The 19,984-nt window shown below is 44.0% G+C and overlaps 5 protein-coding genes across 9 annotated transcripts in view; 1 reads left to right on the top strand and 4 right to left on the bottom strand.

Moving 5' to 3' along the window:
* The window catches only part of LOC125987971 (galactose-specific lectin nattectin), a 56,128-nt gene that overhangs the window by 6,627 nt on the left and 29,517 nt on the right, over positions 1 to 19,984 (top strand). The gene's annotated exons all lie outside the window — the stretch shown is intronic.
* atp6ap1a (ATPase H+ transporting accessory protein 1a) lies at positions 925 to 4,943 on the bottom strand. Its single transcript, XM_049752571.1, has 11 exons — positions 4,790 to 4,943; positions 4,329 to 4,455; positions 4,178 to 4,252; positions 3,776 to 3,969; positions 3,567 to 3,607; positions 3,407 to 3,492; positions 2,990 to 3,143; positions 2,343 to 2,496; positions 2,172 to 2,222; positions 1,761 to 1,998; positions 925 to 1,618 (listed from the first exon to the last, which is right to left on the bottom strand). The coding sequence occupies exons 1-11, from the start codon at positions 4,906 to 4,908 to the stop codon at positions 1,409 to 1,411; spliced, it is 1,449 nt and encodes a 482-aa protein (XP_049608528.1). The 5' UTR covers positions 4,909 to 4,943; the 3' UTR covers positions 925 to 1,408.
* tafazzin (tafazzin, phospholipid-lysophospholipid transacylase) lies at positions 5,302 to 8,934 on the bottom strand. Of its 4 annotated transcripts, none has more exons than XM_049752629.1 (11): positions 8,872 to 8,934; positions 7,981 to 8,131; positions 7,622 to 7,750; positions 7,496 to 7,541; positions 7,125 to 7,210; positions 6,981 to 7,061; positions 6,844 to 6,885; positions 6,715 to 6,777; positions 6,112 to 6,164; positions 5,950 to 6,027; positions 5,302 to 5,764 (listed from the first exon to the last, which is right to left on the bottom strand). In XM_049752629.1, exons 2-11 carry the CDS (start codon positions 8,027 to 8,029, stop codon positions 5,678 to 5,680), a joined length of 714 nt encoding a protein of 237 aa, XP_049608586.1. In that variant the 5' UTR covers positions 8,030 to 8,131; positions 8,872 to 8,934; the 3' UTR covers positions 5,302 to 5,677. The 4 variants fall into 4 exon arrangements, with proteins under 4 accessions (XP_049608586.1, XP_049608585.1, XP_049608587.1 ...); XM_049752628.2 differs by having other exon boundaries at positions 7,953 to 8,083; positions 8,872 to 8,915; XM_049752630.2 differs by lacking the exon at positions 8,872 to 8,934 and adding an exon at positions 8,750 to 8,865.
* LOC125987948 (mitochondrial carnitine/acylcarnitine carrier protein-like) lies at positions 9,178 to 13,362 on the bottom strand. Its single transcript, XM_049752616.1, has 9 exons — positions 13,034 to 13,362; positions 12,110 to 12,205; positions 11,896 to 12,023; positions 11,337 to 11,427; positions 10,730 to 10,847; positions 10,504 to 10,576; positions 10,232 to 10,341; positions 9,779 to 9,900; positions 9,178 to 9,704 (listed from the first exon to the last, which is right to left on the bottom strand). Exons 1-9 carry the CDS (start codon positions 13,133 to 13,135, stop codon positions 9,642 to 9,644), a joined length of 903 nt encoding a protein of 300 aa, XP_049608573.1. The 5' UTR covers positions 13,136 to 13,362; the 3' UTR covers positions 9,178 to 9,641.
* Positions 13,710 to 19,954, bottom strand: LOC125987937 (6-phosphofructo-2-kinase/fructose-2,6-bisphosphatase). Of its 2 annotated transcripts, XM_049752573.1 has the most exons (15): positions 19,727 to 19,871; positions 18,277 to 18,585; positions 17,829 to 17,954; positions 17,625 to 17,721; positions 17,494 to 17,560; positions 17,332 to 17,406; positions 17,150 to 17,206; positions 16,960 to 17,081; positions 16,655 to 16,862; positions 16,445 to 16,591; positions 16,075 to 16,179; positions 15,770 to 15,899; positions 15,601 to 15,663; positions 15,290 to 15,354; positions 13,710 to 14,794 (listed from the first exon to the last, which is right to left on the bottom strand). In XM_049752573.1, exons 2-15 carry the CDS (start codon positions 18,365 to 18,367, stop codon positions 14,735 to 14,737), a joined length of 1,413 nt encoding a protein of 470 aa, XP_049608530.1. In that variant the 5' UTR covers positions 18,368 to 18,585; positions 19,727 to 19,871; the 3' UTR covers positions 13,710 to 14,734. The 2 variants fall into 2 exon arrangements, with proteins under 2 accessions (XP_049608530.1, XP_068505819.1); XM_068649718.1 differs by lacking the exon at positions 18,277 to 18,585 and having other exon boundaries at positions 19,727 to 19,954.

The following is a 19,984-nucleotide window of genomic DNA, read 5'->3' as shown; positions in this document are numbered from 1 at the left end:
TGCATTTAACTCTGTCAATCATATGTTTAGGGAAGGGTTAAAGCTTTCTCCTGTAAGGATGTGTTGCCAGGCAGGCACAAATCTGCCTGGCAATTGAGTTCAGGACATACACTTTAAAAAAATATATATATATATGTCGGAGCAATTGACTTAAGCTTTTAAAGCCAGAAGGATTCAAAGTAAAAGGGGAAAAAAAATTGGATTCTTTATTGGTCCTTTTAGAACAAACAAACAAAAATTCCACATATGACTTGATTCTTCTAATAGTCTCCTGTGTTTGGCATTTGTAACCATTTGTATGAACACGCCCAAAATTGTGAAATTTCTTAATCATTTGTGTACAATGACTTTCCATCATTTTGCTTGATTAATTTAATAATTGAGTTGAAAAATCAAAACTTCAGAGCAAAAATGAATAAAATAACAACCCAGAGTTTTGTACACCTGCTGTTTTCACCTTTTTCTAAAATACTTCTCTTTTTTAGTACTTTCACTTTCACCCAGTAACTTTTTATATTATTGTCTCAGTAAAATAAATAAATAAATAAATGAATCACTTTTTGTAGCCATAACCTTTTAAAAATCTGACAGTCTTCAAAATCAGGCGTTTCTTTTCTTGCAAGGTCACTGAAAGACAGCTGATGGGAGATGACTGCCTCCTACAGGATTATCCGCGTATTGCATTTATCTGATCAAACTCAGTAGGCTTTTGAGGGAGAACAAATATTATACTTGTTAAATCAACGGCTCTAAATGTAAATGAACCAACTGCGCCTCCTAACGGGTAGTGTGAAGTAGTGAAAGAAGTAATTGAAACAATTACTTCTATTACAGCACACAATGTCTGTGACTCATCATTTTCATTGCTCGTGAATGTCATTTTTCACACTGAATATAAAAATGATTTGACCCAAAAATTGTGGGTAATTTGTTCCACAGATGTTTATATTGACATTACAGCACTTTCACTTCACATCAGTCGTCCAACACCAATTGACATCATAATTATTCTTCCCATCTACAGACAATATGTATTCCCTTTGGTAAACAAAAAATACCTTCACCAATAAATAACATTTTCACATCAGCGATCCCTCACTTTGGGATCAAATGATTCCAACAAGCTTGTGTTTGTGTTCATTTTTTTTTCTGTCCTGTCAAACACAAAAAATGATTTAGAATATAGGGTCGAAACCAGCGCTGAGTGTACACCACAAAACAAACACGGGCGAGGTTGGAAGAATCCCTGTGAGGTCAGGAGCAGGGACGTTGAAAGTGTGAGGGGGGGGGGGTACAGGAGCAGGGACATGCTATTGTGTGGGTAGACAGAGAGACGGGAGCAATGACAATGGGTGGATGGGAATACAGAACATGAACACGGGACGAGGGTGCGATGATTGCCCAGACTTTACTCCGTCTGCGGCACGGAGATGGCCGGGCCTTTTGGGTCGTCGAAGCGGTCCATGGTGTGAAGCTGCATGATCATGTGGAGGCCGTAGGTGAGCACGAGGACCATGAGGAGACTGGTCATCAAGCCCATCCAGATCCCCGCCGAGAAGAAACCGGCGCAGTCGGAGGCGTACGAGAACTCGCCGCCACTCACATTGAAGCCTTGAATCTGTCAGGATACGATCACGACTTGGTCATTAAATAATGACGTCATCATTAAATAATGTCATCATCGTTAAATAATGACACTGACACCGACACAACGTGACATTTCAGAAAAGTGCCACATTGCGAGTATGTAACCGTCTTACTTGGAAGTCTTCGAAGGCGACCCTCCACTGATTGGCCGGATCTTTGGATGAACGCGGGATAAGCTGAGGCCAACGGAAGCTGCTGACCGACTCGCAGCGGTACGAGTACTCGGCCGGGGCGTAAATGTTCCTGCTGCCGTTAAACGTCGCCTTGGTGCCGTCGTACTCCAACTCCACGGCGTCCAGCGTGAACCAGCGACGGGCCGACACCGTGTAGTGCCGCTGGCTCAGCTTGAAGCTACTCGGACAAAGGGAGGATTTTTTTCATTTGAAATCTTACCTCACTCGTTTGCACTTGAATGACCGTTACCGATATTGATCGTTAGGTGACAAAAATGTCTCAGGACGGACTGTGTTTCAACTTCCAGGTTCAACTGTATCGTTCAAAATGTCTTTGTCAAGCAGACTCACATCAATTTGAAGTCGCGGTGTCCAAGAATGTTCTCGTAATTAAGGGTCAGTCTGCAAAGAATAAAAACAGCAGTTACTATTGTAAAAATCACAATCCCAAAAAGTCGACTGTAGTTCAAAATGAAAAGCATTTTTATGACTTGTTTGGAGCAGTTGCACAACTAGCGCTACCTTGCTTTGGTTTTGTCGCAGCTGGAACCGTGCAGCTTCGGACTGACGCCCTCACCGAAGGTGGACGGGGTGAGGTCGTGTGACTCCCAGCGGCCGCTGCGAAGGATGCTGACTGACAGGCCTTTGGCCCACAGGAGGATGCAACTGCTCTCACCTTCCTGCACGCAAACAGTCGTCGTTAAAAGGGATCTTTCGTTGTGTGTGCTCCACGAGTCTGGCATGACTAGTATTAATTAAAAAATAGTCATAGGAGAAGAAGCAGTAGAGTAGTAGTAGCAGCAATACAGAAATCCCACTTCATTTGGCGCCATCTAGTGGTATATTGGTGTTGAGGAAGTATGTTGAAATGGAATGTGATGGACTTAATTTAGCTATAAACAGCGGCAGCGATTTGCTGCCATCTTGTGGCATGAAACGGCAATTGCAAAACGTTTGGGCTTAGCAGATTTTTGCGGTTTCCGAGCAGTAATGTGGGGCGAGAAGTAATGGAAGGAGGACGAAGGGTAGGAGCAGGAGTAATGGGCAGGAGGAACATGTGTTAAGCATGACCAAAACAAAAATAAATATATATATATATATATATATATATATATATAAGGAAAAGAAAATATTGATTTGCACAAGTACGCACAAATAAAAACAATGACATGCCTTAAACTCCACTGGAGCGTAGACACCTGCCCTCTCCTTCATTTTGCGCTGCCTCTCGCGTTCTCGCTCTCGATCTCTGTACCCGCCTCTGGCCTGCAGTAGCGAGCGGCCGCCCGCCAAAGCCGCCTCCATGGAGACCGAAGGCGACCCCTGCAAAATGCCAGACGCACACGCCACAGCTTTTACCGCGAGGCTTTGTTGTGATGTCTTCCTAACAATGCGCTGTCCTTCCCCACATTTGAAGAAATAAATCAATCATCCAAAAAGAATTATTTCATGATTGCATAACTGTCCCCTTTCTAAAATGTACTGATGGAATTCCAAATAAATTGCAACACAAATACAGGATGAAAATAAATAAATATGTGATAGCCACGTGCTATACAAAATTGTAAATTGCCACGCCAACTCACCCTAGAAGGTCGCAGGGCGGTGTAGATGGCCGCGTAGGGAACAGACTGGCTCTTCATGACACTCACGACCTGGCCCATCACCTCGTCTAAAGGACGCAAGCTGGTTAAAAGCCGGCTATTTTAAAATCGTAACAACACGCTCGAGTCGACAGAGGCTCACCGTTCCCGCTCAGAACTTCTTTGGCAGACATCAGATCCGACCTTAAATAAATAAATAAATTGAATGAATGAATGTTCACACTTGGCAGTCAAACAACTTAAAACAAAAAACAAGTAGCTAGCTTCGTGTTCTATAGTTTACTTTTTGTTTGCTGTCCTGTTTGAGTTTTTCTAATCCAAACTAAAAAAAAGCGTCCCAGCTCAACTGACCCGATGTAGTAGGGCAGTCGGAAGACGAGCAGGGCGGGCGAGGACGCGTTGAGCGTGAGCTGACTCAGTGTGTCGGGGTCCATGTATAGAGGGGAGGTCTCCAGTTGCTCTTGCAGGTGACCAATCACTGCGTTGGAGGCCGGCCAGGACACGGCCGGAAGCACCAGGGAGGAGGACGATGATCTCAGGGCATTCTTCAATGGACAGCTGATGTTAGAATTTGCCCCTTAAAACCCTCAATAGTGCAAAGTGTCATTGGCCTCCTCAGGGTATTCAAAGAATTAAAAAAAAAAAAAAATGTCATTCTTTTGAAATTGCATGGTTGTTAATGGAAAGAAACAATGGAGCGGACGGAGTAGGAGGCAATGAGACACCCATGAAGTAGTAGAAACCTGAACCAACCTCCAGGTTGGGGAAAACACTGTCCTGCTTATTTCCAAAAGCTCCTCCGTACAGCGTGAAATCCTCCACGCTCATCTGGAGGAAAGACAAGCATGCATGCATGCATGCATGAAACTGTCAACCAAAAGCAGAGCAAAAATTGTCCATGTACCTTGTCCTGAAGAAACAGCAAGACATTTCGGGGGCCAGTGTTCACAATTGTATCCAGGTAACCGGAGAGTTGCTGCTGCTCCACAATGTGACCTGCGGCAGGGAGGGGCTGCTTCGCTTGGGGGGTCCTGGAGAAGAGAAAGAGAGGCCGTTCCAATACTTTTGCACGATTGAGCGACAGTTTGTCGCAGCGGAGTCGTGCAACACATTTGAACCCTGACATCACTCCAATGACACAAAATTCATCCATTTGAACCCTGACATCACTCCAATGACACAAAATTCATCCATTCTCAAACGAGCGATCGCGCGACCGTATCGATCGCTGATGCGCTTACGGAAGACATCTTGGGTGTTTTTCCACACAAGGATGCGAGCTGTCAGGTGGCTTAATACCGTCGTCGGGCCACAACCCGCAAAAACGGACACATCAGAAAATGAACAAATACGGGCTGGGCTCACCATTGGTGCGTCCACAAAACGAGCGGCACTTGCTCCTCGCAGCTGCTCAGCGTGCCGAGCAGGAGGACGAGGAGGGCCGGAGAGATGCATTGAAGGGGAAGCGTCCCTGCCGTCGCCATCTTCGATTATCCCAGCGGGTGACGTCACGGGCGGCCTATGTAGAGACGACGTCACAGCGCAGCCGCGTTCGTACAAATATTATTTTTACCAGAAAACTCACCTTTATTGAACCAAAGCATGTATTATGTTTAAAATAAAAACCAAAGCAACGCATTACAAAAGACTGACAGTTCTCTTGTAAACTAGGTCCTCTCTGTTCGCATTTATGTTGTTAGTGCTGAGGTGCACGTCACAAGTAGGCACAACACAAGCAGTTTAAAAAAAATGATGGAATCAAAATCTATATATTTTGCTAGCCCTGTTGCAGAGAAGCACCAAAGTCCATCAGGTTGCACAAATGTCTTAATTGTCTTCATATTGATTTCATGTTCTTTTTTGCAATCACAAAAGGGTCCACATATAGAAAACTTTATTGACATTGACACTGAGCGGTAAGGGTTCGGCCAAAGAGGAGCCAGAGATTGTTTTTTTTGTTGTTGTTTTTTTTTTTTACAGGATAACAAATGTGCACTGAGCTAAAAAATAATGATACATGCGATAAAATGGTAAAAATACCATTAAAGGAAAAATACATCATTTGTGCAAAACATGGATGATGTTCAGTCAGTTAATGTTCAGCCTCATTCCGCACGTTTTGAAAGATTTGAAAGGAGTTCCGGTCACACACTGCGTCCTGTGATAAAAACGTTTTCCACTTGCTCTGGCACACTCTTGCACAAAATGGCCTTCCGCGTGTCCTTTGTCTGGCCTGACCCTTGTCTACCAGGCTCAGGATTTGTGAAGTGCCTCAGCTTGAACTTTGAGTCTCAGGAATTCCACTTGGATGAGGTCCGTCAGCATCTTCCTCATCTCCAACTGCAACAGCAAAGGAACCGTGAATGGCTCTGACGCCACAATGCTAACACATTGCAGAGGAACATTCAAAGCGAAACACACCACCTCCGACGTTGCATAAAGCAATCTTTTTACATACTATTTCAATAGGAAATATAATCAGTGAAAGGATTTGTGAGAATACAGACAATCCAATATTATCTCACCTGGCTCTTGTTGTCTGCTCTGAGCTTTTCCACGAGGTCTTTGACACCGAAGGGTTTTCCCACGAGGATGGTAATTTTCTGCAAGCACGCCATCGATTAATCAGACGCGGCCGTCACTCAAGGATGGGAGAATGGGGGAGAACGCCGAGAGAATGTTCCTACCTTGCCAATCCGAGGGATGTAGGGGCTCACATTGGGAAGGACATCACTCAGGCCTGACACAAAAGATGACGACTGTTATAAAATATGTCCCGCGAAGTCTTAAGATCGAATTGTTTTCCACAGAGCATAGTTGTTGGATAGTCTATTTGCATGTTCTGTGCTTATGCTAAATAACTGTTGTTTGAGTGTAAAGAAACAACAACAACAACAACAACAACAACAAAACAGCAGCAATTGAGTTGCTAATTTCTGTAAACCAGTCTATGAACTTTCCCATTGTATGTTAGCATTAAGCTAGCACACATACCGTATGCGATCTTTAAAAAAAAACAAAATAATATATCGTGATGTGGACATGAGAAGGGTCTGCGTTTGAGCTGAGTAAAAATGAAAAATAATTAGAAGGCTTCATTTACGCGGATATAATTAACAATGTGATTCATGAAATCTCCATGCACAGTAATCATGATTTTGGTGAGTTAAAGATATGATGCAACTGGGATCGGGAAAATACACAAATGAGGATCGTAACAAAGAAACAAAGATCCAACAGTCATTGAAAATGTAACATGAAATCGGGTCGACATAAAGAACAGCACTTACCCACATGCCACAGTGGCAGGATGACGGGATTGAGGGTGCACTCGGCTAGAAGGCGTCCCACACCTCAAAAACGACCAGTGGCTTGTGTAAGCGCCACGTTACAACATGGCCATCATGCAATGCGCTTACCCCATTTTAACCTGATGAATTCTTCACTTGTGTTGATTTTCCCTGTACCACAAATGGAAAATGAAGCCAATTGATGCAAATGCCACACCCACTAAATAATTCACACAATGCATTCCAAACACTACACCAAATCATACCTTCAGGAAAAATGTGCACCCACTCCCCTCTGTTCAACTTCTCCAGAATAAAATCCATCCCTTTCTGGTAAACACCATCACCTAAAGAAGGGGCCGTAAAATATCAACGACGTGAGACGACGACGACATGCTGGTGTCACCCACCTCTACAGACTGGCACGCATTTTCCTCGGCTGAAGAATCGAGAGTGCAACTCTCTTGTGAAGCAGATGTCCGATGCCGTTGGAGTCCTGTTGGAATGAAAGTTGAGCGAAACATACATTCCATGCATAAATCCATGACTCTGTCGTCCATAAGCGTACACCGGAGCCATGCATACTCACGCTTTGGCAACTGTGAATACAACAACTAAAGGGATTTTTCAAAATGATATTTACTTTTTTTATCGGTCTGTCATGGAAAAGATGTATTGGAAGTTTTTATAAATAACCCCCCACCACCACCACCACCTCGCCCAAAAAAAAAAATTAAAAAAAAGAGAGAGAAAACTGATCTGTTACAGGAGGAAAACTTACCATCGCATCTTCTTAAAGTTCCACAATTGTTTGAGCTTAAGGACACCTACCCCACACAAACATACACACACAAATAAATAATCACACACATACAATTTGTTTACTTCATTTTCCCAGAGCTCTCACCCCAGATGTGCGGGTCGTCCATACAAGACTGGTGATTGGAAAGTGTGATGAGGGGCGTGTCAGCCGGCCGCTGGTCGATGAGTTCCAATAGAACCTCACGGTTGTGGACCGTCAGGCAATTCATGTGCTCTAGGGGAAGACCGACAATGCTGTGAGTGATGAGAAGGTTCTGGTTGAGATCACGGCTAGGGTTGCTAATTCTGTTTTTTTTTTGTTTTTTTTTAAATTGTGACATTTCCATGGCTCCGTGAAATACTGAAATTCAACGGATCACGAGAAAGAATCTACAGTCCACTTTTCGATGCTGCTAGCAACGTTGCATGCGACTTACTGGTCCACAAGTAGGAATAGAAGCCCACCATGCCCATGATGAGCGAACCGGAGAGCCTCCATGCCAACGTCGGGCATTGCGGGAACGGCCACTTGACCTCCAGCGGCATCGCGGCCCTCCACACACGTGCACTACATCCACACACATTCATTAAACGATGTGCAGCATTGTTTAAGGCTCTGGAAACACAAGCAAACGTCAGATGACATCGTTTAAACTAATGCTGTCATTTTTGGGATGCACAAATAAATGATAAATAAATTAACTTACATTAAAATAAAAAATGTGATTTTTTTTCTACGTGTATGTAAAAATGTATGTAAATGTAAAATGTAAATGTAAAAATAAGTGTTTCCTCTTGGAAACACGTTCCATTTGTCAACACATACAACATCCCATGTTAAACATTACGTTCTTGGTTGCTGGTTTACGTTTTGAAAATGTACCTCAAAAATCTGCTTTTATAGCATTTTACTTTTATGCAATGATCCTAATCATCTGTGCTCTTTGCTTCATTCTATAAGCAAGAGAAGAGTGATGATAGTCATTTGAAATTGCAAATTATTGACATGACATTGTTGTATGTTGTGCATGGTATAATTCACGCCCAAAACCTGTCTCGAGGAACTTTTCAGATCGTAAAATAAAATGTGATGTAATGTCATGTCATGTCATGTCGAATACAAGCACAAGAATTTGAATTCATACTGTATATTGCTTTCGACCGGAGCGAGGTTCCTTAGGTGGTGTTGTTAGGTCAAACTACGGTTGCTACCATGCACACGGTTTGCACTCACCACACAAAAAGTTGAATAGGAATTAAAAAGTTTAGTTGTATGGACGGAAAATTAATTATTTCAATTCTTGCAGCGGTAATAGAGGGAGGGACGCACAAAGTATAACAGATTAAAACACCCACCTCACTTGCTTTTTTTCCTTATGACAGAATGACGACATAACCCGGAAGTGAAACGTTGCTTTGTATTGTGGGTAGTGGAGTTTCTACTTCAACAGAACGACATTTCGTCTCGTTATTGTAATGTTATGGGTTTTTTGGACAAATTGTTTCTTTTGTTTTGTGTACGTCACATTGCACAGTTTATTCTTTTAATTTATATATCTTTATTTGAATTTGTTTATATCTTTTATTTGCATTCGTTTTTATTTTGCCAGCATGGACTCAGATGACTTGTGATAAGATAATATAAGAACAATTGTTGCAAAATCGAAAAAAAAAAAAAGCTTTATTGAAAACGGTGACAAAAGTGTTCATGCACTTGAAAATTTTCAAATAAAAGATACAAGATCAATGTAGATCTCAAAATGGTCCACGAAATAGTAGATAACAGTCGGTTATCTTTATATGCAACCAAACCGACTGAAAGAAATTGTGGCGACAATACAAACGATGCATACAGAAAGCATATTCATGGCAATAAAATACTAGTTTGTGGCTTTAATACCAAGGTAATCAAATGGAGCACACCCTCACCTTTCTAAGGTACACTCAATTTGCTTACCCAACAACGGCCAGTGATAATAAATAAACATTTTGGGCACACATTTGATCAATTTCTTAGGAACAATTAAAAATGTTTCTCCCTATGTCATGTCTGGGGCTCCATATAAACATGGAAATTCGGCAGCAGCAAAGTCCCAGCACTTTGTTGGCCACAGTAGCTCAAAAGGTCACCAGCCGGGTGCCAGCCAGTTCAAACCCTTTAAGGCCACTTCGAAGCCCAAGAAACATGCCTGGAAGAAGGAGAGAAAGAAATTCAAACGGCTTCTTATTCGCCGCAAACGCGTGCAAGAGAAGTGAGTCGTACGGCGTTGGCGGGAAAAGCTCGGAGGAAGACGGCGTTGAAGCCTTTGTAGAGCGCTTTGGCCCCTTCCTCTCGAAGCAGCGTCCTCAAGACGTCCAGCAGACCTCTGTACTTGCCGTCTGCGGCTGCACGCAAACACACACACACGCACACACACGCACACACGCACACACACACACACACACACACACACACACACACACACACACACACACACACACACACACACACACACACACACACACACACACACACACACACACACACACACACACACACACACACACACACACACACACACACAAACCGTTGCTTACACTTTCTTTTCATTTTGCATGTTTATAAATATGGTTGATGCTCAAACTCTCAAAACTCCTAATTGTAAAAATAAAACACAAATGTATATAGAGATATATAAATAAAACGGTGAATTTTTTTGCATGCATCCCCTGTCACCTGTCTGAAAGTTGGACTTAAGGACATCTGGGGGTAGCGCAATGGTCCAGTTCAAGAGTCCAGCCACGCCGCCAGCGAGCAGAATATAGGCGGCGCCAAGCTGTGAAACGCTAACACACACACACACACACACACACACACACACACACACACACACACACACACACACACACACACACACACACACACACACACATACGCAAACAGAGCCATGCTCGTGTGTACATTTCTTTATGTTAAACCTCACAGCCTTTTGGTGCTAACACAGTTACCTTTGACCTTCTGGAGTCAGGAATTTTTTCAAGTATTCATACGTCAGAAAGTAGAGACCATTAGAAGGCACGTCTGGAAAACAGACAACAGATACATTTATTAATATGAATATATGAATATGACAAAAACGTGCTCCGGTCAAAGCGTATACATCAACCAAAACGTCACAATGATAAATATTCCAAGTGAAAAGAAGCCTCAATACTATTCTTCATGCCAGTGTACCTCTGATGAGAGTCAGCAGCGTCCCTTTGTAGACGCTGCGGATGCCCTTTTCCTTGTAGAGACGTGTGGCGCAGTCAAGAGGACCCGAATATTTGGATGGGCCACCACCAGCCTGCACCTGCACAGTTTGATGCGACTCAAAACTATTATTGCCGCCATTGTTTAAGCATGATTTATTGAATTGGTTCTTTTTTTTGTTTTTTAACTTATTTATTTATTCTTTTTTTGTGTGTCTTTTTTGAACTTTTTATTTATTTATTAAAGACAGCAATTTATCACCAAGCCACACAATGTAACTTGTCAAATATAGTGTAGCAGATCCGTGCATGTCGTGGGACTCGTGAGTTTAAAAGCCATGTAAGCCTGGAGCTGAAAATCAAACCCAGAATCCCTCCAGTTGAGAGCCACACATGCCAACCACTCGGACACTGCGCTCATGCAAATTGAATGTATTTAATATAAACACTTTTGTGTGGGCAAGGACTTCATTTCAAAGCCATGAGGACCCTCACTAAACAAACTTGAAATACAAATGGGTAACATCGCTGCAGTAACTGATTAACCCACCCCTGCCCCCCCAAGCATGATGTCGGACTTTAGACTTTACCTGGAGTAAGCATTTAATCCTCTCTCCCGGAGCCACGATCACAGTTGTGAAGACCCCCGCCAGACATCCTGACAGGAATATTTGAGTGTGCCTGAACGCAGTGACACCAAGACGGCAGAAATAACTTTTATATACCAGTCACTTATTGTTAACAGAAATTTACATCATATCTGTAGCCTATTTATAGCATACTGTATTTATTGCAAAGAAAATAGACCAACATGCCCTATCAAGAAACAGGAGGTCCCACCGTAACATGAGGGGCGGGGCGGGGGGGGGGGGGGGGGGGGGGGGGGGGGGGGTGGGGTGGGGGGGGAGGTTTCTCACGCGAGCGAATACCACGAGAGGGCACGTCAATGTCGACATTTATATTTGGACAGAACGAGGTCACTTCAGAACAACGTGGTCACGCGTCGCATGCTGTCAGATTCTGCTCAACCTAGTATGTCCCGATCAGCTTTAAGGGAGACATTCACATTGTTAAAGAGGTCCCAGATGTCTTCATAGGGACAATGGAAAAGTTCGGGTCTGGCTCCCACATGTGTGTTGTTGCACTAACGTTAGCTCTTGACCAGGTTTTGTTTGCTGGAGCTGCTTCCCCAAACCAAAGCCAAAGAAACTGATGGCCATCATGGGGGCCACACCCAGCAGCGGTGCACCCATCCCTTTGTACAGGCCCAGGATGCCCTAGACACACACGGCATACTGATGAGTGTGTGAGCATTGTGCACGTTGTTGTGTGTGTGTATGTGTGTGTGTGTCTTTGCACTGACCTCTTTGGAGATGGTCTTACGAAAGCAGTCAAAGGTTCCCGTGTAGACGACGTAGCGAGACGGCGAGGAGGCTTTGGGCTGAGTTTGAAGTCTCACCTAAAAAAAAAAAAAACCCACAGGGTGACATACTTGGAAAACGGGATTTTGTAATGTTCTATTCTAAACAATCTGTTGTTGTCTGACGATTTGACAACATGTGTCCAACATTGGTGTCGTTTGGGTTCAAGGAAATGACACGACGGTGCCTAAGGCTCAGGTAACGAACAATCACGGCTCACCTTGATTTAGTCATGTGACCTTTGCAAACTGCGATGTCATTTTCAGTCGACAGCAAGTAGTTCATTGTTCGCCTCGTGAGATGGATAAAAACGGCTGGGAATTTTATTCAAATTCCACAAATGTAGAATTAATCTGAATACTGCGTTTAGACTCGTGGGTATGCATAACGTTGTACTGTTAAGAAAATGTTCAATTTAACGTCCCCTTTAAGATGCACAGTCCTTCATATGCTTGAGTTGCAACACGGTACAGCTTCGGTGCCAGGTATGCACAAAAGATTCCACTGCATTTTAATGACGGCAAATAAATCTTTCATTTTCGCCTAATAAATGCAGATCATGTTAAAAGGAGTAATGTCACTTCTCTTGCAGCCATAATCTCCTACTTCACCTCTGATTGTCGTCGCCTTTCCGACTTGATGTTTTTGTATTGCGAGAGGGAAAGTGTCGGTGGGAGAGTTGAACCCTGAAGCTGAAATCTGCACTTTGTTGTTTTCCCGAAACACAACATTACCTTTCAATTTTACAAGATAAATGAGCAGCTTGAGTTGCGCCTCGTGCCTTTTTAAGCTGATTTGTCCAATAATCTCCTCAAAGCCTGCGAACGAACAACAAGAATGGGATTGTCCACATTGTTGGGAGTCACCTTGATGGTGTCCAGCGGGTGTCCGGCCAGCAGCAGACACGCTCCGCCGAACCCCCCGGCCACAAAGTTCTTGAGCGGGGAAACTCTTGGCTCGTCCCCCATCCTCTCGCCAGCATGGTCTTGGTCCGAGCCTTGGAGCAGAGAGGCGGCCTGCCTTGCGCTTGCGCTTGCGCTCGCGCTCCCGCTGCGTCACGGTGCACCCCCAGCCTTTGCGTACCCAGCCAAGTGGCGTCCCGACCTGCACCTCTGCTCCTCTTGCGGGCACACCTCTACACGACTGTTTGACTCCAACTTGTAAACTTTCCTTTCGGCCACGCCCCCATTCCCGCCTCGTTACGTCATTGTCACGTGCAAAAACAATAATTGGAAACATCCCCGGGAAGTCGTACGTCACAATAATAACACCGCAAATAAATATAAGTACCTAACCATCCAAATTAATATAAGTATGGGGTGAAAATGTAACGGAACTGTTTAGTAGTATGATCAATAGTATTAATGACCGCCCGAATAAACAACAACAACAAACCGTATTAAAATCGCCTCAAGTCAAACATTTGAACCGAGAAAGAGAAAAAAAATACTATTAAACACAAAGAAGTATAAAATCCATAGTATCTTGACAAAATAAAACAACATATCTCCAAAAATTCAATGAAAAAAAATACAGCAGCCGTAGATGACTATTATTTATTTTTTCATGACTTCTTGTGCGTAACAGCGAACAGTAAACATCTGTTGTCAACATTTTTATTGGAAAAGTGTAAGAAATAAACATACACTCACAGAAGGCGAAGACAAATTTCATCTCAATTGTCATTATTGCGCCACGATTCCAATACAATTCCAGAACAATTTGATGCTTATTTTTCCAAGAAAGCAATATTAGCTACTAGCATTTGTCCATGCTGGTTTGATGTGGATGACTCCACTTAAAAGATTCATATCTAATTTGTTTTAAGCCGTGCGTCAATCACTTAGCTCAATTTGTTAGCTTAGCATTTTGCTAAGGTTGAAAACAAAAACCAAACGAAACTGCGACAAGAACAACAGAACAGTCAGAACACTGAATGATGATAACGATGAATTATTGCAGTACTCTACCCACTGATTATTCCCTGAGCATCCATAAAGTGCATCATTGAATATGATTCAATGAATAGAATTAATTGTGTACCCCCCCCCCCCCCACACACACACACACACACGCGCGCACACACTTTCTCCACCTTGACTTGCCGGAAGATGGGCCATTTTTATGCCACAGTGGAACTCCAAAGCAATATCAATTTCAAAAGGTAAGCAGAGCTGCAATGACATTGCATTGATTCAACCTACACAACAGTACTCCGATTGGTGAACCTGCAAGACTAATTTCAAGTGTAACTGAGTATCTTTGTCACAAAATGCTACCTTTAGCGGGGAAAATAGGACCGAATCCTATTGGCCACTTATATAATGGTGGAAATATGATTCAATTAGCCAGTGGTGGCTTCAAGTTATTGATATAGCCCTTAATCAACCATCTGTATACAAAAGTAAAGTTTCCATTGTAAATGTTCTGTTGGGCCATGGCTTCTCATCAAAACATCTGATAATATTTAGATTCAAATGTAATTATGTCCACATACAATCTGATGTATCCTGTGTGCTCCTTGGCGGCGTTTTTTTTTTGTGTGTGTTTTTTCTGCCCCTGGTGGTCTAGATGTGATCCGGCACAGTCTCCAGCGCCTCTTCTGCATCTCGGTCCACATCCACGTTCTGACAAAGAAAACAAATTGCCACGTCACGTTCAAGTGGGGGAACTAAAACATTGTCACCAAAAGAGGCCTTCCTTCGGACGTAATCGAGGAAATGATTCAAAACAAAATTGACGCTGACTTTATGGAGCAAATCTCTATGCTCAGGATTTACTACTTCACTCATTCAAAGGCCGGAAGTAATATCATTACAAAAACGGCATCCAGGAATACCTTGCTAGCGAGGTTAGCTTAGCTAACTAAGTGTGCTTTTAAAAGAAAGTCCATAGTATAGAGAGTTAAACATCAAAGTACCTCTCCTATGTGCTATTATCACATTAGAATATCTCAAACACATTTTGAAAACAAATTGTGCATATATTCTATGCCCAAAAATATGTCAACGGCAAAATCTTTACTGTAGAAGACTAATTATAGCGCCCCTAAAATAACACTGCTAACCTATTGACCTATCTTATCTATCACCTTTTATGAGTCAGATATGTGTTGAACTCACCTCGGGTTTATCACGGTGCGTGTTCACAGCTTCAATGTTCAGGAAGACCGACTCCACTTTACACCCTGCGCCGTAGCCAAACCAAAAGCAAAACAAACACAAACTGAAACAGCAATGACCAATAAACGGGCTCTCGCAAACCACTTTTAATGGGAATTAAAAAGTTACAAATATCCGTACAACACAAGCTTTCTTTAGTAGTAGATATAGTTTTTGGTCCCATTAAGTACTGTTTGAAAAACACAAATCAATCATATTGATTCATGTGAGCAATACCAATAATAATAATAATAATAATAATAAAAACTGACCGTAGGCAACTGGAGTGAGTTTAAGGACTGTATGAAGAGGGCACTTGAGGTAGGGCAGTTCCACTGTGTACAACATGTGGAATCATAATTATGAATAAATAGCACAAGCAACAGGATGATGATGATGATGATGACATGATGACACGGGCGTTGTGCAATATGCTCTCACCTGCACTTTTATCCAGGAAGTACGCCAGCAAACATCTCATGACGGCCTGGTGGCAGATGACCAGCACGTTCTCCTGCCTCTCCAGTTCCATGATGACGGGTTCCAGACGCTGAACCAGGTCCTCGTAAGACTGGTGAACATGAGGCTAGTTAGGAGAGAAGCTCACCTGACTGGCACAAAAGCAGCCATTGCTTGGACTTGATGGCTGCCGGTCGTGAATTACTCAAAGTGTTGATATTGGGATGTTGAAAAATGTTCAAGGAAAAGATGAAGCGGCCTAGTAAAAATGTCCAAACAATACTCACCTCGCCCTTTGGATAGCGGTAGCGATACTTGTCTTGGTCTCGCAATGCAAACTCTTCCGGATAATTCTCTTGAATTTCCTCGTAGGACATCTCTTCACACACGCCCTGAAACACAACGCAACTTTGCTGTCAAAATACGAAGAGTTTGACTTTGATGTTGCTTGTGGGCGGAGCTTGCGGCCATCATTTGAAAATTCTCCTTGAAACAAACGTCAACTTCACAAGGTCAGAATTGGACTAAATTGAAGAGCTCAACGGCACCCCCTGCTGCCAGAAATGGACAACTGCAATAATTGACTGCTGCAACTTTCTAAACTACATTTATATTTAAGTTAGTAAAACATTGGAGAAAACAGCAATGCGTACTCACAGCATCAATCTCATTGAGAGCCTTCCACTGTTCGTACGGCACCCCCAGAGCTTCAGCCGTCTGGATGGTCCTCTTCATGTGGCTGGTCCACACCTTCAGCTCACTGATGCTCTGCTTGCGCACGTACGTTCCCAGAGCGCTAGCAAACTGCACGACGGGATGTTAAGAGCCGAAGCCACCGCGCGACGGCACGGCCACGCGTCTCCTCACCTTGGCGCCGCGGGCCGACAATCCCGAGTCTCCGCCGATGCGACCCACCAGGTTAAGCTCGCTCTCGCCGTGGCGACACAGGTAGATGGAACGCGGCGTGACGTGGATGTTCATGAGGTAGTAAACGATTCTGCTCTGGATGTGGTCCTGCACGTGGTTCACCAGGTACCTGCTGCCCACGTTGAAGATCTTGATATACGACAAGTTCCTGCATTTAGGGGAAAGTGCGGGATTTTCCCCCCCCCCACATTTGTATGGTCAGGACTTGTGAAGATTGCTCTCATACAGTGAAGGAGTTCCACTACCTGTCCTTGTGATCATCCAACGCCACGTACGTTAATTTGTAACATTCGATCCTCTTCAGAAAATCGGCAACAGCCTCGTCCTTGTCGCAATTGATGTAATCGGGACTGCTTAGCTTGACTTGCTAATTGAGAAGGGCGGGAGAAATAAAGCGGCCAAAAGGTGTCGACTGAGTCGGCGCACATATCCTACCTTAATATTCTGAGCGATGATCTCGGGATCATCACAGATGGATTCCACAAAGAAAACCTGAACAGGCATGAGGTGTTCGAGTCAAAGATGATTAGGATGAATACAGACTCTAGATCTCTTAATATTGCTAAATCATTGTTCATATCTAGATAGCGATACGATTACTAATCACCATGACAAACCTTGTAGCCATTTTCCTTAGCAAAGCTGAGAATGAGCTCTCGGCGCTCGGGTGTCGTGTTGGTGGCATCGAAAACCTGAAATGACCGCATTGAGATTTGATGAAATGAAATCTTTTCTTCTCGTGGCTCCGATGACTTAAGTCAAGGCGCTGGATGACCCACCACCACTTGGCCTTGCCCGTTGGTGAAGTAGTCGCACACGTCCTTGAGCGCGGCAATGGCGCACGCTCTGCCGGAGAGAAAAAGCCACAGTTGGCGGCCACGCGGAGCAAAAAGCCTTTTGCTAGTCGTACTTTCGGATTTTCATGGCCTCTGCGTTGTCGGGTTTGAAGAACTCGAAACTGTTGTAGGAACGCGTGGCGTCTCGGCGGTACTGCCCCACGTTGAACACTGTTGGCGTGTGACACGTTCATGCGATTGGGAAAAACATACGTACGTAAGCCAATCTCAAATGGATCCACTCGGAGGTGGTTGCGTATCGCGCCCGCTTGCGATACCTTTGGTTGTGACGCCAATCCAGTTGAGGTACCTGGTCAGTTTCTTGGAGATGTATGTTTTCCCACGAGCGGGTAGTCCCACCATCACGATCATGGTGGGCGAGTTCGTGAACTGTGGAACCGACGCTGAAAAAACACAACAAACAATTTGGCCGTGACTTGTCAGCAGGACAAAGTGGAAAGCATATTTATTCCAAGTGGAATATTTTTGCTAATTTATTTTTATTGATTGATGTATTTTCTTTTATTCATTTATATGGCTTTATTTGATTGATATATTTTTTCTTTTTCTTTTGATGGAGCGGGAAAAAAATAGATTAAAATAAAAAATGAGATCTGGGGCAGGGTGAACGACCGGCAGGGTGAACGACCGGCAGGGTGCCCTGCTCGCAGCGCCACATATCAAGCCGTCGAATTGAAAGGCACAACGACGTGTTGCGGTACTCACATCCTCGACGCTTGCTTAGTCGGTTCGGCATCCACGGCACCCACGTCTTCTCCAGTCGTGTTTGAGTCAGGGTGTTGTGACTTTGCGACATGGCTGTTGCTGTGTGCGTGTGAGTGAGTGAGTGTGTGCGGGTGCACAGACTTTAGACTTTCGAGTCTCTCGCAAGAAGAGCGTTGTCGTCCAAGCACCTGTTTGGCTGATGGCACAGGACAGAGTGTTGCCGATTGGACGATAAGACGAGCTGGAAGAGCTCAGCCACCAATGAGCTTGGATTGATGGCTCAGAACATCACACTGACGGCTTAAAGGGCTGAAACACACGGAGCGTTCGGCCAAAATGTATTCAATCAACCCAATATCTATGTTCAAAGGCAAAGCTTTATGATGAATTGGCCCTGGAAGCCAAAGTGATCATCAAATGTTGATGCCATGAGTGAGACCTGTTTAATTTCAGGTGACCCCAGAGACTTTATTTTCATGGGGAATTTATTTCCCATGAGCAATTTGTGAGTTTTGATTTATTATCTTGTCGAAAATGCTCCGTTTTTGTGGGGTTTGTTTTAGTTTAAATTGTATTATATATATACGTATATAATGGAGTATTTGTTGAGTGCAAGATGAAAAAAGGTCAACAAGTGGGAATATTTTAAAAATTTGGTCAATCACTATTGAGTAATAAAGTAAAGTCAACTTCAGTTTTTGAGCTGCTTACTTTGGTTCTTGAGTGGCTACGAATGTGCGGCAATACCAAAATAAATACAAAAATGGAATTTTCAGTATAATTATAGTTACTTTTAGTAAGTATTATCAACTTAAGATGGAGTTAGTTATGGCTTCTTTAAAAGCATTTTATTTTTTAATTTTATAACAACTGTTTTGCAAATTTAGTTATTATGTTATTGGGTCAGTTTCGTATGAATGCGGACGACCCGATTTCCAAAAATGTTCCCTTTTAACTTGGAAGCACTTGGTAAGCAAGACATCAGATTCTCCGGATTCGAACCTGAATCATGTTTAACCCTTTGGCGGCTCACATTCGACACCACTCGACCCCCAAGCATGACGTCACGTACTCGTGGACTTCCTCCTTTTTGAGGGTGTGTGGCTTTTAAGGAGGACGCTCACCTGTGCGCGGAAGAGGGAGATTTTTCTTATTTTTCACGGGCTCCATAAGCAAGCAAAAGCGGGGTCCACGTGGGCGCGTGCTCGCCACAACACTGGCCACGCCCACGAAGCCCCTCAAAATACACGCCCCTGAAATCGAGCGGAGACGCCGTGCACGCGCAGCATTGGTTCCTTCATGGGAGGTCAACGAGCGTGACACCACGAGACTCGCACGCACGCGCTGACGCACGCGCGGACGCACGCACACTCGCCCCACCAAGAAAGGCCGATTGGCGCGCGGCCACGTGTTTTTCGTTACGCAACCGAGCGGTGAGTGGCTGGCTCACCATACGGACGCTGAAAGCGGAGCCTCCTCCCGTCCAACACGGCGGGCCCCCCATCTTGCGTCACCGGTGTGGGCTTCATCCTCCTCCTGGAAATGCAACTCTCAGACGGAGCTTGTGAATGCGCGCACTGCGCAAGCGTAAACGCGACGGGCGCATTGTTTGTCCCGGCCGGCCCAAGCAGCCGGACTGGTTTCGCCTTTTTTTCCCCCTCGAACTTCCCGTCGTTCACCGCGCCCCTGGCAGTGCGCGTGCGCGTGC

This window comes from Syngnathus scovelli, chromosome 2 (genome assembly GCF_024217435.2).
Source record: "Syngnathus scovelli strain Florida chromosome 2, RoL_Ssco_1.2, whole genome shotgun sequence".
In the NCBI taxonomy this organism is placed as follows: domain Eukaryota; kingdom Metazoa; phylum Chordata; class Actinopteri; order Syngnathiformes; family Syngnathidae; genus Syngnathus; species Syngnathus scovelli.
This window is presented reverse-complemented; position numbering and strand designations above follow the sequence as displayed.

What these genes read in the sequence shown, in the direction of transcription:
- LOC125987948 (XM_049752616.1), bottom strand. Translation starts at nt 13,135, where the DNA reads ATGGGGGACGAGCCAAGAGTTTCCCCGCTCAAGAACTTTGTGGCCGGG. An exon ending in GGATTAAATGCTTACTCCAG is followed by an intron (nt 10,848 to 11,336) that starts GTAAAGTCTAAA and finishes CAAACTGTGCAG; the next exon opens with GTGCAGGCTGGTGGTGGCCC. An exon ending in TAAGTCCAACTTTCAGACAG is followed by an intron (nt 9,901 to 10,231) that starts GTGACAGGGGAT and finishes GTTTGCGTGCAG; the next exon opens with CCGCAGACGGCAAGTACAGA.
- LOC125987937 (XM_049752573.1), bottom strand. Translation starts at nt 18,367, where the DNA reads ATGTCGCAAAGTCACAACACCCTGACTCAAACACGACTGGAGAAGACG. An exon ending in ACGGGCAAGGCCAAGTGGTG is followed by an intron (nt 17,407 to 17,493) that starts GTGGGTCATCCA and finishes CGGTCATTTCAG; the next exon opens with GTTTTCGATGCCACCAACAC. An exon ending in TGTCGGCCCGCGGCGCCAAG is followed by an intron (nt 16,592 to 16,654) that starts GTGAGGAGACGC and finishes CCCGTCGTGCAG; the next exon opens with TTTGCTAGCGCTCTGGGAAC.
- atp6ap1a (XM_049752571.1), bottom strand. Translation starts at nt 4,908, where the DNA reads ATGGCGACGGCAGGGACGCTTCCCCTTCAATGCATCTCTCCGGCCCTC. An exon ending in GTGTTTTCCCCAACCTGGAG is followed by an intron (nt 3,970 to 4,177) that starts GTTGGTTCAGGT and finishes TGTCCATTGAAG; the next exon opens with AATGCCCTGAGATCATCGTC. An exon ending in CCGCCCTGCGACCTTCTAGG is followed by an intron (nt 3,144 to 3,406) that starts GTGAGTTGGCGT and finishes GGCATTTTGCAG; the next exon opens with GGGTCGCCTTCGGTCTCCAT.
- tafazzin (XM_049752628.2), bottom strand. Translation starts at nt 8,909, where the DNA reads ATGTCGTCATTCTGTCATAAGGAAAAAAAGCAAGTGAG. An exon ending in ATGCGTGCCAGTCTGTAGAG is followed by an intron (nt 7,062 to 7,124) that starts GTGGGTGACACC and finishes CCCCTTCTTTAG; the next exon opens with GTGATGGTGTTTACCAGAAA. An exon ending in CCTGCCACTGTGGCATGTGG is followed by an intron (nt 6,165 to 6,714) that starts GTAAGTGCTGTT and finishes CTTTTGTGTCAG; the next exon opens with GCCTGAGTGATGTCCTTCCC.